At 47.1% G+C, this 16,171-nt stretch overlaps 1 protein-coding gene across 2 annotated transcripts in view; it reads left to right on the forward strand.

Annotated features, from left to right (window-relative positions):
- Positions 1 to 16,171, forward strand: part of JAK2 (Janus kinase 2) — a 457,412-nt gene that overhangs the window by 305,302 nt on the left and 135,939 nt on the right. For both annotated transcript variants that reach the window (XM_063913981.1, XM_063913980.1), the window contains one exon: positions 9,985 to 10,142. In XM_063913981.1, the coding sequence (XP_063770051.1) occupies positions 9,985 to 10,142 (158 nt within the window). The remainder of the gene's footprint in view (positions 1 to 9,984; positions 10,143 to 16,171) is intronic.

Genomic DNA, 16,171 nt, shown 5'->3' on the forward strand with positions numbered 1-16,171 from the left:
AGTTCCAAAGTCTCTTGATGTTGTGAGAGCTTTGAAGATTTACGTCGCCAGAACGGCTGTTGCCAGGAAAACAGAGGTGCTGTTTGTCCTGTATGCTTCCAACAAGATTGGTCATCCTGCTTTTAAGCAGACTATTGCACGCTGGATTTGTAGTACGATTCAGCAAGCTCATTCTTCGGCTGGGCTACCGGTACCGAAGTCAGTGAATACCCATTCTACCAGGAAAGTGGGCTCCTCTTGGGCGGCTGCCCGAGGGGTCTCGGCACTTCAGCTTTGCCGAGCAGCTAGGTGGTCGGGTTCAAACACCTTTGAGTCGTCCGCACTCTCCCGCCCGTGCTGGAGCTTTGGTATAGACCCCACGGTCCTTTTGGAGTCCCCAGCATCCTCTAGGACATAAGAGAAAATAGGATTTTAGTTACTAACGGTAAATCCTTTTCTCCTAGTCCGTAGAGGATGCTGGGCGCCCATCCCAGTGCGGACTGTTACTTAGTGTTTTCTTGCTGGTTAAATTTGTTTACACACGGGTTGTGTATTTGTTGTTTTCAGCTTGTTGCTGTTGTTAATTCATACTGTTATCTGGTTTACTGTTACTCCAGTTGTACAGTATGTTTGTGGTGTGGGCTGGTATGTTTCTCGCCCTTAGTTTAGACAAAAATTCATTTCCTCGAAATGTCCGTCTCTCCTGGGCACAGTTCCTATAACTGAGGTCTGGAGGAGGGGCATAGAGGGAGGAGCCAGTTCACACCCAGTCAAAGTCTTTTCAGTGTGCCATAGCTCCTGCGGATCCCGTCTATACCCCATGGTCTTTTTGGAGTCCCCAGCATCCTCTACGGACTAGGAGAAAAGGATTTACCGGTAGGTACTAAAATCCATTTTTTTTTTCTCTTGTGGGGAATAATAGGATTCATGTGAGGAGAATAAGGATTTATGAATTTATGGGGGGAACAATGTCAATAATTCATGTGGGGAGCAATAGATTTATGTAGGGAGCAATATGATTTATGTGGGGAGCAATGTGATTGTTTGGATTTTTTTTACTGTGAGGGCCAATGTTTGTTTTTTTTGTGTGGGGAACTGATGGTGTGCCTTGCCAGTTTTAAAATATTGTTCTGTGTGCCGCGAGTGAAAAAAGGTTGAAAATCACTGCCCTAGAGGATGTTGCATCACAGCAGTCGTTTTTTTGTGTGCAAAATAAACCCAATGTCACTTTCCCTGATTCTCTAGAGTTAGATGACTTAAACAGACCTGGAAAAATCCAGACAAAAAATTCCAAGTGTCCAAAAAGTTTTTGCCCACTTTCCCTTTTCCTCATGAAGGTAGAAAATTTTGGGAGGAACCCACTGGGGTCGATGTCTCAGTCTCTTGCCTGTCTAAGAAGGCGGTGCTACCTACCCCGGGCTCCTTTTCCATGAAGGACCCTGTGGATCGGAAGATAGAGACTACCCTAAAGTCTATATACACTGCGGCCGGCCTTTTATAAAGACCGGTTGTTGCGGGTTGCTGGATGACCCATGCTATTCATTCTTGGGCCATTCAGATTCAGGGGGGTCTCTCGGGGGATATGCCCTTTGTTACTATGGTCACCCTATTGATATGGGGAATATTAATGCCAGGACGTCGGCCATGGCGGTGTCGGCACGTAGGGCCTTGTGGTTGCTTCAGTGGATTGCGGACGCAGAATCCAAATGTAGTGTGGAATCTCTCCCCTTTTCTGGGGAATGGCTTTTTGGGGTTGAGTTGGATACCTGGATTTCCAAGGCTACGGCTGGAAAATCCACTTTTCCTTCCCTCTGAGGCCCGCCGGCAAGACGCTCTTATCCGGGGCAGTCTGTCCAGTCCTCTCGGTCTCACAGATTTTGCTCGAAGGCCAGAGGTGCTTCCAATGCGGTCAGAGGTAAGTCCAGAAAACCTGCAAGCACCAGTACTCAGGAACAGACCACCGGTTTTGCTTCCACTAAGGCCTCAGCATGACTGTGCCCACCCACCCTAAGGGGATCTCGAGTGCGTCACTCTAGCCATGTCTGGGAGAATTCCTGCCAGGATGCCTGGGTCAGAGAGCTTGTTTCTCAAGCCTACAAGCTGGAGTTCGACAGTGCTCCCCCCCCCCAACGATATTTCAAATCAAGCTTAGCAGCTTTGGAAGATATGCAAGGTACGTTGCAACTGGCTATCTAAAAGTTGGTCCAGTCCTACGTCATTGTTCTAGTACTAATGCAGCAAAGCGGCAAGGGGTTTTACTCAAACCTATTTGTGGTACCGAAACTAGACGGTTCGGTACAGTCCATTTTGAATCTGAAGTCTTTGAATCCGTATTTGAGGGTGTTCAAGTTCAAAATGTAATCCCTGCGAGCAGGGATTGCGGGTCTGGAAGACCAGGAATTTATGATTTCCTTGGATGTCAAGGACTCCTCCCTCCATATTCCGATTTGGCCACCTCATCAGGCTGTACCTACGATTTGCCCTGCTGGATGATCACTTACAGTTCCAGGCCCTACCCTACGGTCTGTCTGCAGTCCCTAGGGTATTCAAAAAGGTGATGGCGAAGATGATGTTACAGCTCCGGGTCCAGGGGGTCAATGTGGTCCCTTACCTGGACGATCTTCTGATAAAGGCAAGACCCAGAGAACTTTTGTTGCTCCATATCGACCTCCCCATCCATTTTCTGTCGGACCACGGGTGGATCCTCCACTTACAGAAGTCTCACCTGGAGCCCACTCAGAGGCTCCTATTCATGGGGATGTTGCTAGATACTGTGGCCCAGAAGGTGTTTCTACCAGTGGAAAAAGCGAAAACACTTCAGGAAATGGTCTGCATTGTACTCCAACCTTTTCGAGTGTCCATCCATCTTAACATAAGATTGTTGGGAAAGATGGTCACCTCCTATGAGGCGATCCAATATGGGAGGTTCCATGCCAGAACGTTTCAGTTGAATCTCCTGAGCAAGTGGTCCAAATCACATCTGCATATGCACCGGGTGATTCGGCTGTCACCTCAGGCCAGGATTTTTCCCCTGTGGTGGCTGCAGTCCTCCAATCTCCTGGAGGGCAGGAGTTTTGGAATTTAGGATGGGACCCTCCTCACGACGGATGCGAGTCTGAGAGGATGAGGAGCTGTCACCCAAGGGGCGCAGTTCCAGGGCAGGTGGTCAGCACACGAAAGCCTCCTTCCAATTAACATTCTGGAACTTCGGGCGATCTACAATGCTCTACTTCAAGCCTCTCCTCTGCTCAAGTATCACGCAAACCAGGTGCAGTCGGACAACGCCACGGCAGTGGCGTACATCAGTCGGTAAGGAGGGACAAGAAGCAGAGCCTGCATGCGAGAGGCACCCTGGGATTTGGATGTGGTGGTGAAATTTCTACAATCCTCCTGGTTTGAACCTCTGATGACGGTAGAAGACAAGTTCCTCATGTTGAAGATGGTGATGTTACCGGCCCTGGCTTCTGCTCTACGTGTCTCGGAATTGGGGGCCTTATCATGTAAAAGTCCCTACTTGGTCTTTTACGAGGACAGAGCAGAGCTCAGGACTAGACTGCAGTTCCTGCCGAAGGTTGTCTCCGCTTTTCACCTGAATCAACCTAATGTGGTCCCGTCCATTTCTGATGCTTCTGCTCCTTCGGCAACTTTGGATGTTGTGTGTGCTTTGAAGATCTATGTCAGGTGCACACCTCGGGTCAGAAAGACTGATTCTTTGTTCATGCTCTATGATGCGCAGAAAAAGGGTTGTTCTGCTTCAAAGCAGTCTATTGCTCGTTGGATTAGGCTTACTAGCCAACAGGCCTATGTGTCGGTAGCCTTACCTGTTCCTAAGTCTCTAAAGGCCCATTATACAAGATTAGTGGTCTCTTCCTGGGCGGCTGCCCGTGGAGTCTCTGCCCTGCAACTATGCCGAGCTGCTACCTGGTTGGGGAAGAACACTTTTTGAAATTCTACAAATTTGATCCCCTGGCCAAAGAGGATACCCAGTTTGGGCAGGCGGTGCTGCAGCAGTCTCCGCACGTTCCCGTCCGTTCTGGATGCTTTGAGACGTCCCCATCGTACTAGTTCTCCCCAATATCCCTTATGGATGCTAGAGAAAATAGGATTTTAATACCTACCGGTAAATCCTTTTCTCCTGGTCCATAAGGGATATTGGGTGTCCGCCTCAGTGCATTGACTTTTCTGCAGGTTCTTGTTCTGTAGTTACCTGTTCAGCTGTTGCTGGTTGTTGTTTGGTTGTGGTGTGCTGGTGTGTAAATCTCACCACCTTTTGTTATCTTGTTCCTTCTCTCATATATGTCTTTTCACCTTCTGGCACGTTTTTACCTATTACTGCCTGTGGGAGGAGGCATAGAGGGAAGGAGCTAGCACACCCAGTTGAAGAAATTTAAAGTGCACTGGCTATTATTGTCAGTTATTGATATTGTAGCACGTAAATGAATGGAGGCCTTGGTAAAAAATTAGAATTGTGATTTGATACACATAATGTAGTTTCCCGTGAATAGAGGTACAGTGTTACATATCACTAGGTTAAATCACAATGTGTCCTATCAGTCAAGTGTTATAGCAACAGATATTTATCACAGAGATAAATTTCTTTTTAAACAGAAATGTATCATAGCAGTAGATATATATGTCACAAAACTATCAAATGGCAGGTAATGGTAGTATTTGTTTGAGTTTCTCCATGTGTCTCTGAAATACTTATTTAATTATAAGCAAAAGAATGCCTCTTGGTCCACCATACTTTCGTTTTAACTTATTAAGAGTGGCCCCCAAAAATCGATAATACCTTTCCTTTCTTTTCCCCCCTGCCACTGTTAAATACGTTGTTTTGCAATTATAAATTTCTCTTGTCTGAGACAAAAATGCTCTTTGTTTATAGCTCGTTCTAATAACTGATTATAAGTTAACTAAATATTTACAAACAGTACTCACTATGCATTAGATGTAAACAAAAGTGGAGTGTGAGAAAGAAACCATGTAGACACTTGTTACTTCACTCCTGTGTTTTGTAACTGATAATTGTGTGGTGTACTGGACTACTGAACTTTTCACAAATCTTACCACAATCATGTTTCCTGTGTCGCTCTGTTCTTGTGTGATCAGCAGACTATCTTACATGGTGACAGCTATTTGTAATCAGCATCATTTTCCTTCCTGAATATCGCTTGTTGTTCCTCCCTAGTTAAGTCTACATACTCCTGCAGTTTTTACTTTAAAACTACATACATAAAACATTTTATTTGGGCATCTCTCTGGAACATGTATGAAGATGCATCAGAGCTTACTGCAATAATGACTGCTAATCATTTCAGAAGATAGTGACAGTGTCAGCACAGTGTGCACTTCTATTTACTCGGTAGTGACGTCTCTTAAGATGACCCATCCAATTTATCTAAAGAAGGCCTACTCTCACGTGTGTGGGGATGTTGGCAAAAGGTTGGCAATGTTGACGAAACAGTGTTGACGGTAATGATGTCGCCATTGTTAAAATATCAACAGGCAACATGTTGACATTCTGAGAAATGTCAGAATAAAGGGGGTTACACACATAGAGATGTGTGCTTAATTTCTAAGCAATCTGACTAGATTTCTTATAAAAGAAGCACACATCGCTCCGTGTGTATGCCCCATAGCGATGCGCCACCCTGCGCGATGCTAACGCTGATTCTAGATTGGCCTGCATCACGCTGTGTGCTGATCGGGGGGGAGAGATGTGTGCTGAGAGTTCTATGCTAGATTACTCAGCACACATCTCCACGTGTGTACTACCCGTAACATTATCTTTAAGCTGCGGGTGGATGTGTTAAGGTTAGGCTGCAAGGGAGAGGTTAGGGTAAAGCACTACAAGGGAGGGTTAGTGGTAGGCATTAGGATTTCGGCTAATCGATATATACTATAACCCCGGAGGTTCGGAGGTCTGACTCTGAAGTAACGATCAAATGAACACCGAGAACTGAAAAATGCAACTGCAGTAATAGCGGTCATTACATCACCCACTACCTGATCCATTATAGCTAAGTGCAGTGATTTGGGAACTGCTGAACATTGAAGGCAACTGCAGCCTCTATGACCCTTGCAGGTTCCAGTAGCGTGCGACATCCATGTTTGGACCATCGTACACATGTGTCACCGTGTAGATTGAGTAAAGGTAGAAGGCAAAAGTGGGTGATTGCTAAGTCTGTATATGTGTGTGGCTAAAAGTGTTTGCTGTGTATGCAGGTAGACCTTGATAGATACAGATTCATAAATATTCTGATGAATCTATTACACAATTCACGTGTGATCACAATATGCTTGATACATAACGGCCTACAAAGAATCTATAGGAGATTCCGCATAGTCAAATAAAGTGGAGGCAATGTGGGAGACAAGAGGGGTGGAGCTGCTACAGTTCTCCCACTCAGTGGCAACTCCTTTGCCAGTAAGGTGTGTGCCCTATCTGTATCTCTGTGTGGCCATTCTGTATATGTGTCACCCTGTGAATGTTTGTGTGTGACTCTGGTTGTGTCTGTGTGTTACTCTCTGTGTTATGGAAGTAACATTGCAAACACACAGGGCAGAATTCAACTCTTTTTGACGCCGGCAGCCACTAGATGACGCCCAACAGAGAGATCCAAATATAGATACATTCGGGCACCTTCGAATGCCAGCGCCTACATTTCAGCTCGCACACGCTGTGGGGTGGCGAGTGGAAATGTGTGAAAAGTGATCTGTTTGGCCACCCAAACTGCCCTTTTGCCGATCGCGCTTATTAGTTTAGTCAGTTTAGCCGCTTTATGCAGCGCGATAAGGGGCATCAAATAAATATCTCCCCATACGATCTCCCGTCACTTTAGACGGGAGATCAGGAAGATAACATTTGAATTCCCCCATAGTGTTCACTCTAAAGGCCCATACACATTAGACGATGTCGCTCTGTGAGCGACATCGTCTAACGTTTCCCCCTCCCGGGCCGGCCGGTCGGCGGCCGCCTGTATGCACTGAGCGATATGACCGCTCATATCGCTCAGTGACGTCACGCCGCCGCCAGCCCTGCATGAAGGTCGTGGACGACAGTCCACATCCTTCATGTATGCCCTACCGACAGTGACGATCGTTGCCGACCCGCGGGGCCGCGCATCGGTCGTCTCTGGCGGCATACACACTTAACGATAAAATGAGCGACGTCGCTCAAGGAGGGGGAAAATGAGCGACGTCGCTCATTATATCGTTAAGTGTGTATGGACCTTAAGGTGAACAGCGGGCAGGATGCAGTCGGTGAGATATGGCACTTATGCGTACGGGCCATGGTTACCCCAGGAAGGGACGCAGTCTTTGTACACATCCCCGGTTTGTCACTTTTGGTGGTGTGCCCAGCACTTAGGGAGGTGCTGGGCTGCCTGCAAGCTCTCCCAGCATTGTGAATAGATGAATAAAAGAATCACAGCTCACCAGTGCATGGAATTTACGTACCCAGGAATTCTAAGTGACGTTGCGGTTTTGAAAGCCCCGAAAAACTATCACTCTAAGTGCATAATACATTCCACGGCTTATTTACAGTATATGAGGGTTATTCAGAGATGGACGCAAATCGCTGCATATGCAGCAAGGTTTATGTCCATCTCCTCGCATGCTGGGGGCTGCCCAGCACAGGGCATGGCCGTCGAGCATGTGTGTGGTGTGGTCTCATGATGCGCCCGCAATGTAATTTTTTTGTAATCGGAGCGGCTGTATGTGACGTCATGCAGCCACCCCAAAAACACTCCAGGCCTGTCTCGTCTGCGGAAAGCTGCGTCGCCGCCTTCTGAACGCCCGCTGCTGTTGCATCCACCGCAAGGAGAAGGGTCGTGCAAGTGCACTGCAGCCAGTGTACATGCGCAGACCAGATGGATGTGGCCGCTTCGTACAGACATGCAGCTGCGTCCATCTCTGAATTGGCCCCTATGTCTGTGTGTATGTATTCACATAAATTGAGATTAATTAAAGTCACTGTCCCAGTCAAAAATTACAATATGCAGTCCTCCCACATAAATCATTTATGTACTTTTGTGTGAATTAGTTATGCATTTCTAGAGTTACCCATATTTTAGTGGCTTTGCTTTTTTTTCTTTTGTTTGCAAGGACAAGTTAATGTACCAAGATTTAGCAGGCAACCAGATCCAGCAAATTATTTACATATAAAAGTACTTGCTTTCTGCTCATCTCAAACATTACTATACTTGGATGTGTAGTTATGTACTGGCTGCATTTTGGCATTTGACTACTGTTAGTTTTAATTTCCGAAGTAAGTTTTTCTTTGTATTCTACATTTAGATGTTGCACTCAAAAGTAAGTTATATTGCCTATGAAGTCAATCCAGTCCTCATTATCAGTCACACACAACTCCGATCCCCCTGGGCTGCGATTGAGACGTTTTGGCCACACTTTGTGACTACACTGCCTTGGTGTACGTACTTCTACTTCCACTATTCCTAGTGCACTTGGCAGCTATGGTCTCAGCCCCTAAGTCATAAGAAATGTGTGTGACAATTCACGCATGTGCAATAGAATGCAACTTGATACGTAAAAAGATGCAAATCACGTTTTCTATCTGCTATGTTGTGTGAAATGGTATTGCATTCCGTGATTGGTTTTTTTGGTATGTTTTAGTGCATTCTTACTTTTTATGTCATGAGAAATGCTTAGAACTACTGTACAAAGCTGTTTTAAGGTAAAGTTTGTATGAAAATTGGAAACCACCGTATCTGTGTTTCTGCATCACTAAACCCTTCTCCTGAACCCCTGAGGAGTTGAGCTTTGTTTATTTCCAGGTTTAGGAAGGCCATAATAGCCCCAACCCTAATCCTACATCTAAAGAAAATGTGCCAATTTGTAAACAAAAGTGAAGTGAAATGTTCCACATGGGGCCTAATTCAGATGTGGTTGGTCCTTGGTAACAGCAGTGATGGCTCTGTATGGTGATGCAGCAGGAGGCGTCTTTTTTTTTCAAGCAGACGCCTCCTGCTGCAGTAGTGATCAGAGCTGTGTCCTAGGATCCAGCATTGGATCACTGACACACCATTGGGTGGCATGGAGCTCCCATGGGCAGTATGGATGGTGTAATGGTTAGCATTACCGCCTCACAACACTGAGGTCATGGGTTTGATTCCCACCATGGTTCTAACTGTGTGGAGTTTGTATATTCTTCCCGTACTTGCGTGGGTTTCCTCTGGGTACTCCGGTTTCCTCCCACAATCCAAAAATATACAGGTAGGTTAATTGGATCCCAACAAAATTAACCCTACCAAGAATGTGTGCGCGTGTACGTGTGGTAGGGAATTTAGATTGTAAGCTCCACTGTGGCAGGGACTGATGTGAATGGCCAAATATTCTCTGTAAAGTGCTGCGGAATATGTGTGCGCTATATAAATAACTGGTAATAAAAAATTAAATAATGGGGACACACAAGCAGTCGTTGCAGAGGCCAGGAAATCTCCTTGCAACCACAGAAATCCCTGGCCTAATCCCTATCCCAAAAACGGGGCGACATACCTCAGTTTTCACAAACTAAGGCCATCACCGTCCCCAAATGGCATGAGACTCTTACTCACTGACAGTCTGATGCTGGACTGCTTCTGACGTCGCAGGAACCGTTCACGTACATGCACAACGAGTCATAATTGCCACTTTGCGCATCTTGACGCAGGTCCTTCAGGATCTGAATAACTCCAGTTGTTGTCTGACCCTTACCAAAACCCAAAGTTAATTCCAGGTACTATGATACTGTTATCTTTTTTGATAGTACCTGGTGCTTGGGATGTGGCATTGCTATTGTACATACTGGTGTAGGACACATATGCTGCTCAAGTTAAAATAGCCCTACTGCGAGCACTCTGTAGGAAGTTTTAAGGCTCGTAATTCAGAGTAATTTGGATACGTGTGTGTGTGTATGTGTGTGTGTGTGTGTGTATCAATTATAACTACAGTTTATATAGCCTGTATTGTGTAGCAGGTGGCTCTAATTACATTATTTTTCTGTAGGAAGTGGAATTTTCCTCATTAAGGGAAGCACTCTCCTTTGTGTCACTTATTGATGGATATTACAGACTGACTGCAGATGCACACCATTATCTTTGCAAGGAAGTAGTGCCGCCTCATGTACTGGAGAGTATTCAGAGTTATTGCCATGGGCCTGTTTCGTAAGTATACTTTGCATTATAAACACCTGTCAATTTAAAAAAAAGTTCCTCTTTGTTTTTGTTTTATAAGATTCTCTTTTTTTTCTAAAGACAAATCATTTATGATTCAGTGATTTTTAACCCCAAATATCAAAATGTCTTCTCTTAAATGTTTTCACAGCTTCCCAAAATACCAAATCAGTTCTTTTTTGATCTGGCTTGGTGTAATATCCGGTTGGGACAGTAACCTCCATCCACTCATATGTAATGCAATTGTTTTACAGGGATGCGGTCAAGATCCTGCCGGACCGAATCCCGGCGGTCGTAATACCAACACCGGAATCCCGTCTGGCAGAATCCCGACATATTCTCCCTCCGTGGGTGTCCACGACACCCATAGAGGGAGAATAAAACAGTGTGCCGAGCGTAGCGAGCCCGTAAGGGGCTGCGTTCCACTCGCCACCCCTGTCGGGATTCTGCTGGTCAGGATTCCGGTGTCGGTATTTCGACTGCCGGGATCCTGTCCAGCGGGATTTCGTACTGATCCCGTTTTACAATACTGTAATTATTCCACTCTGCGAAGCAACTGAAGAACTAGATCAGGGCCTGGCAGTCGCTTGTTTGGATAATTGGCGTGTGCTTCAACCAGACAGACTGTGCATTGGACTTTAATATGATAAACTAATGTATTTGGGGTGTTAACTGAAGTCACGGACAAAAACGTCAACCATGTGACTTACACTTATATGGTAGAGTTGCCATGTTTCACAGGGTACAGTAAGAATGTATTTCCATCTATGCTTGCTCTGAAAGAGTAAGGTGAGAGCAGCGCCGGAGGAGACAACGGTAAGGGGGGGGGGGGGGGGGGGGGGGGTTGGGGGGAGAGGGCTGGGAGCGCAGCACTACAGCAGCTGGCAGTGTAGCTGGAGGATGTCACAGCCGCTGCTCATAGCAGCGTCCACCCGGCTCCAGCAAGCGGGACCTCGCTTGCTGGAGCCGGGTGGACGCATTGTGAGTGGCGGCTGTGACATCCTGCGGATACGCTGCCAGCTGCTGTAGCGCTACGCTCCCGGCTCTCCCCCGGCGCTGCTCTCACCCTGTGCCCGCAGCTCTCCCGTCTCCTCCGGCGCTGCTCTCCCCCTGTGCCCCCACCGTCTCCTCCGGCGCTGCTCTTCCCCTGTGTCCCCACGGTCTCCTCCGACGCTGCTCTTTTCCTGTGCCCCCACCCTCTCCTCCGGCGCTGCTCTTTTCCTGTGCCCCCACCGTCTCCTCCGGCGCTGCTCTCCCCCTGTGCCCCCACCCTCTCCTCCGGCGCTGCTCTTCCCCTGTGTCCCCACTGTCTCCTCCGACGCTGCTCTTTTCCTGTGCCCCCACCATCTCCTCCGGCGCTGCTCCTTTCCTGTGCCCCCACCGTCTCCTCCGGCGCTGCTCTCCCCCTCTGCCCCCACCGACTCCTCCGGCGCTGCTCTTTTCCTGTGCCCCACCATCTCCTCCGGCGCTGCTCTTTTCCTGTGCCCCCACCGTCTCCTCCGGCGTTGCTCTCCCCCTCTGCCCCCACCGACTCCTCCAGCGCTGCTCTCCCCCTCTGCCCGCATCTCAGCTCCTGCATCTCAGTTCGACTTTTTTTAAAGTCGAATTGAGATTGCTTTGAATAGCCCAGGTTGGATCCATTCCGACAAATGAATGTCGGAATGGCTCCGACTTCAATTGAATATACCCCTAGATGTAGTTAACTCTGTTTCCCTAAATATTTACAGGTGAATAAGTGTTAAGCTGCCCATACACCTAAAGATTTGTCTCCCAATCTGGCTAGTTGGAACAAAATTCTAGTAATGGATGGGAGCAAATGACATGTTACCAGATATTCGTTCCAACCAGCTAGATTGGAAGATAAATCTTTAGGTGTATGGGCACCATTAATGTTTTTACAATTTCATCTGCAATTACTGTTTATATTTATTTGGCTTTTTAGTCACTTTATCTGACTGACTATACTATTATAACAGTTCTGCAAACCTTAAGCCTGTAATTTTCTAAGGTTTTTTTCCCACCTCATAGAACATTTTTTGATCATGAAGTTATAAAAAAAAAAAAAAAAAAAAAAGGAACTGTTAATTAATCTGGTAAAACAATGTACATGTGTTACTGTAGGTTACCATGGTAAAGATATGGATGTACAAAGTGTTCTCACTACAGAATAATCAGATCTTATGCTATAGCCAAAATGTTAAGCAGCTGCTAAATCCTGACAAGAGAAGTCTGTAATTGCTTCAATTAGGCCTAGTGCTATATGTATTCTAATCCAGCGTGTCTTCAAAATCAACAACCTCTTGCTGTTAAAGACCTATTCCAAGAAAGTTTAAAACGCTTGAGTATCATATTCTCTGCTTTATGATCTGTTGGGGAGCAACATTAATACATGCCCTTTTGTGTTATGTTGCAGGTGGTCCCAAGCCTGCAATGTATTCATTTTCAACATTAAAATAGATATCATGGCCTAATGAGTTATCATTGCCAACTGTATTATAAATTGTACTACTACACATGTTCTAGCGTAATCAATAGAACCAGGATTGTATGTACAATATTGGCAAACTGGGGTGCATCACAGTGGGATCCGGTCTCTAAGTCGACAATGTCTAGAACATGTCGACCTAAAGACCCTGTCGACCTAGTTACTGTCGACCAATAGTGGTCGACCTAGACTCTAGGTCGACCACTATTGGTCGACAGTAACTAGGTCGACAGGGTCTTTAGGTCGACATGTTCTAGGTCGACAGGTCAAAAGGTCGACGTGAGTTTTTCACAATTTTTTTTCTTTTTTTGAACCTTTTCATACTTAACGATCCACGTGGACTACGATTGGAACGGTTATCTGTGCCGAGCAAAGCGGCAGCGGAGCGAAGGCACCTTGCCCGAAGCATGGCGAGCGAAGCGGTGCACTAATTGGGGTACCCGGTCACTCTACGAAGAAAACGACACCAAAATAACATAAAAAACTCATGTCGACCTTTTGACCTGTCGACCTAGAGCATGTCGACCTAGACACCCGGTCGACCTAGTTACTGCCGACCAATAGTGGTCGACCTAGTTACTGTCGACCTTCCATACCACACCCCATCACAGTTATTAGACTATGTTCATCAGAACAATTTTTCCACTGATAATGTTTATATGTTGCTACTTTTACAAATCACCCATTATTTCTCTGACGTCCTAGTGGATGCTGGAAACTCCGTAAGGACCATGGGGAATAGACGGGCTCCGCAGGAGACTGGGCACTCTAAAAGAAAGATTTGGTACTATCTGGTGTGCACTGGCTCCTCCCTCTATGCCCCTCCTCCAGACTTCAGTTAGATTTCTGTGCCCGGCCGAGCTGGATGCACACTAGGGGCTCTCCTGAGCCCCTAGAAAGAAAGTATATGTTAGGTTTTTTATTTTACAGTGAGACCTGCTGGCAACAGGCTCACTGCAACGAGGGACTAAGGGGAGAAGAAGCGAACCTACCTGCTTGCAGCTAGCTTGGGCTTCTTAGGCTACTGGACACCATTAGCTCCAGAGGGATCGACCGCAGGACCCGTCCTTGGTGTTCGTTCCCGGAGCCGCGCCGCCGTCCCCCTTACAGAGCCAGAAGCATGAAGATGGTCCGGAAAATCGGCGGCAGAAGACTTCAGTCTTCACCAAGGTAGCGCACAGCACTGCAGCTGTGCGCCATTGCTCCTCATACACACTTCACACTTCGGTCACTGAGGGTGCAGGGCGCTGGGGGGGGGCGCCCTGAGCAGCAATAAAAACACCTTGGCTGGCAAAATAACCACAATATATAGCCCCAGAGGCTATATATGTGGTAATTACCCCTGCCAGAATCCATAAAAAAGCGGGAGAAAAGTCAGCCGAAAAAGGGGCGGAGCCATCTCCCTCAGCACACTGGCGCCATTTCTCCCTCACAGTTCCGCTGGAAGGAAGCTCCCTGGCTCTCCCCTGCAGTCTACACTACAGAAAGGGTAAAAAAGAGAGGGGGGGCACTAAATTTAGGCGCAGTATAACTTATAGCAGCTATAAGGGGACATAATTCAGTTAGTCCCTGCATTATATAGCGCTCTGGTGTGTGCTGGCATACTCTCTCTCTGTCTCCCCAAAGGGCTTTTGTGGGGTCCTGTCTCCTTTAAGAGCATTCCCTGTGTGTGTGCGGTGTGTCGGTACGGCTGTGTCGACATGTTTGAGGAGGCTTATGTGGAAGCAGAGCAGATGCCTATAAATGTGATGTCACCCCCTGCGGGGCAGACACCTGAGTGGATGGACTTATGGAAGGAATTACGTGCAAGTGTCGACTCCTTACATAAAAAATTTGACGACATGCCAAATGCGGGACAGCCGGCTTCTCAGCTTGTGCCTGCCCAGACGACTCAAAGGCCATCAGGGGCTCTAAAGCGCCCACTACCTCAGATGGCAGACACAGATGTCGACACGGATACTGATACCAGTGTCGACGACGATGAGTCAAATTTAATGTCCACTAGGGCCATTCGTTGCATGATTGAGGCAATGAAAGAGGTATTACACATTTCTGATATAAACCCAGGTACCTCAAAAAAGGGTATTATGTTTGGGGAGAAAAAACTACCAATAGTTTTTCCCCCATCTGAAGAATTAAATGAAGTGTGTGAAGAAGCGTGGGCTTTCCCCGATAAAAAATTGGTAATTTAAAAAAAATTACTAATGGCGTTCCCTTTCTCGCCAGAGGATAGGTCACGTTGGGAAACTCCCCCTAGGGTGGATAAAGCGCTCACACGTTTGTCAAAAAAGGTGGCACTACCGTCTCCGGATACGGCCGCCCTAAAGGAACCTGCTGATAGAAAGCAGGAGGCTATCCTGAAGTCTATATATACACACACTGGTGTTATACTGAGACCAGCTATTGCTTCAGCGTGGATGTGCAGTGCTGCTGCTGCATGGTTAGATTCCCTGTCGGAAAATATTGACACCCTAGACAGGGACACTATATTGCTAACCGTGGAGCATATAAAAGACTCAGTCTTATACATGAGAGATGCACAGAGGGAGATCTGCCGGCTGGCATCTAGAATAAGTGCATTGTCCATTTCTGCTAGGAGAGGCTTATGGACTCGGCAGTGGACAGGGGATGCAGATTCAAAAAGGCACATGGAAGTTTTGCCTTATAAGGGTGAGGAGTTATTCGGGGATGGTCTCTCAGACCTTGTTTCCACAGCAACAGCTGGGAAGTCAGCATTTTTGCCCCATGTCCCCTCACAGCCTAAGAAAGCGCCGTATTATCAGGTACAGTCCTTTCGACCCCAGAAAAACAGGCGGGGAAAAGGCGGGTCCTTTCTGTCTAGAGGCAGAGGTAGGGGAAAAAAGCTGCAACAAACAGCAGGTTCCTAGGAACAAAAGTCCTCCCCCGCTTCTTCCAAATCCGCCGCATGACGGTGGGGCTCCACAGGCGGAGCCAGGTACGGTGGGGGGCCGCCTCAAAATTTCAGCGATCAGTGGGTTCGCTCACGGGTGGATCCCTGGATCCTTCAAGTAGTATCTCAGGGGTACAAGCTGGAATTCGAGGCGTCTCCCCCCCGCCGTTTCCTCAAATCTGCCTTGCCGACAACTCCCTCGGGCAGGGAGGCTGTGCTAGAGGCAATTCACAAGCTGTATTCCCAGCAGGTGATAGTCAAGGTGCCCCTACTTCAACAAGGACGGGGTTACTATGCCACACTGTTTGTGTTACCGAAACCGGACGGTTCGGTGAGACCCATTTTAAATTTGAAATCCTTGAACACATACATAAAAAGATTCAAGTTCAAGATGGAATCGCTCAGGGCGGTTATTGCAAGCCTGGACGAGGGGGATTACATGGTATCCCTGGACATCAAGGATGCTTACCTGCATGTCCCCATTTACCTTCCTCACCAGGAGTACCTCAGATTTGTGGTACAGGATTGCCATTACCAATTCCAGACACTGCCGTTTGGACTGTCCACGGCACCGAGGGTGTTTACCAAGGTAATGGCAGAAATGATGATACTCCTTCGAAAAAG

Source organism: Pseudophryne corroboree, chromosome 1 (assembly GCF_028390025.1).
Source record: "Pseudophryne corroboree isolate aPseCor3 chromosome 1, aPseCor3.hap2, whole genome shotgun sequence".
Classification (NCBI taxonomy): domain Eukaryota; kingdom Metazoa; phylum Chordata; class Amphibia; order Anura; family Myobatrachidae; genus Pseudophryne; species Pseudophryne corroboree.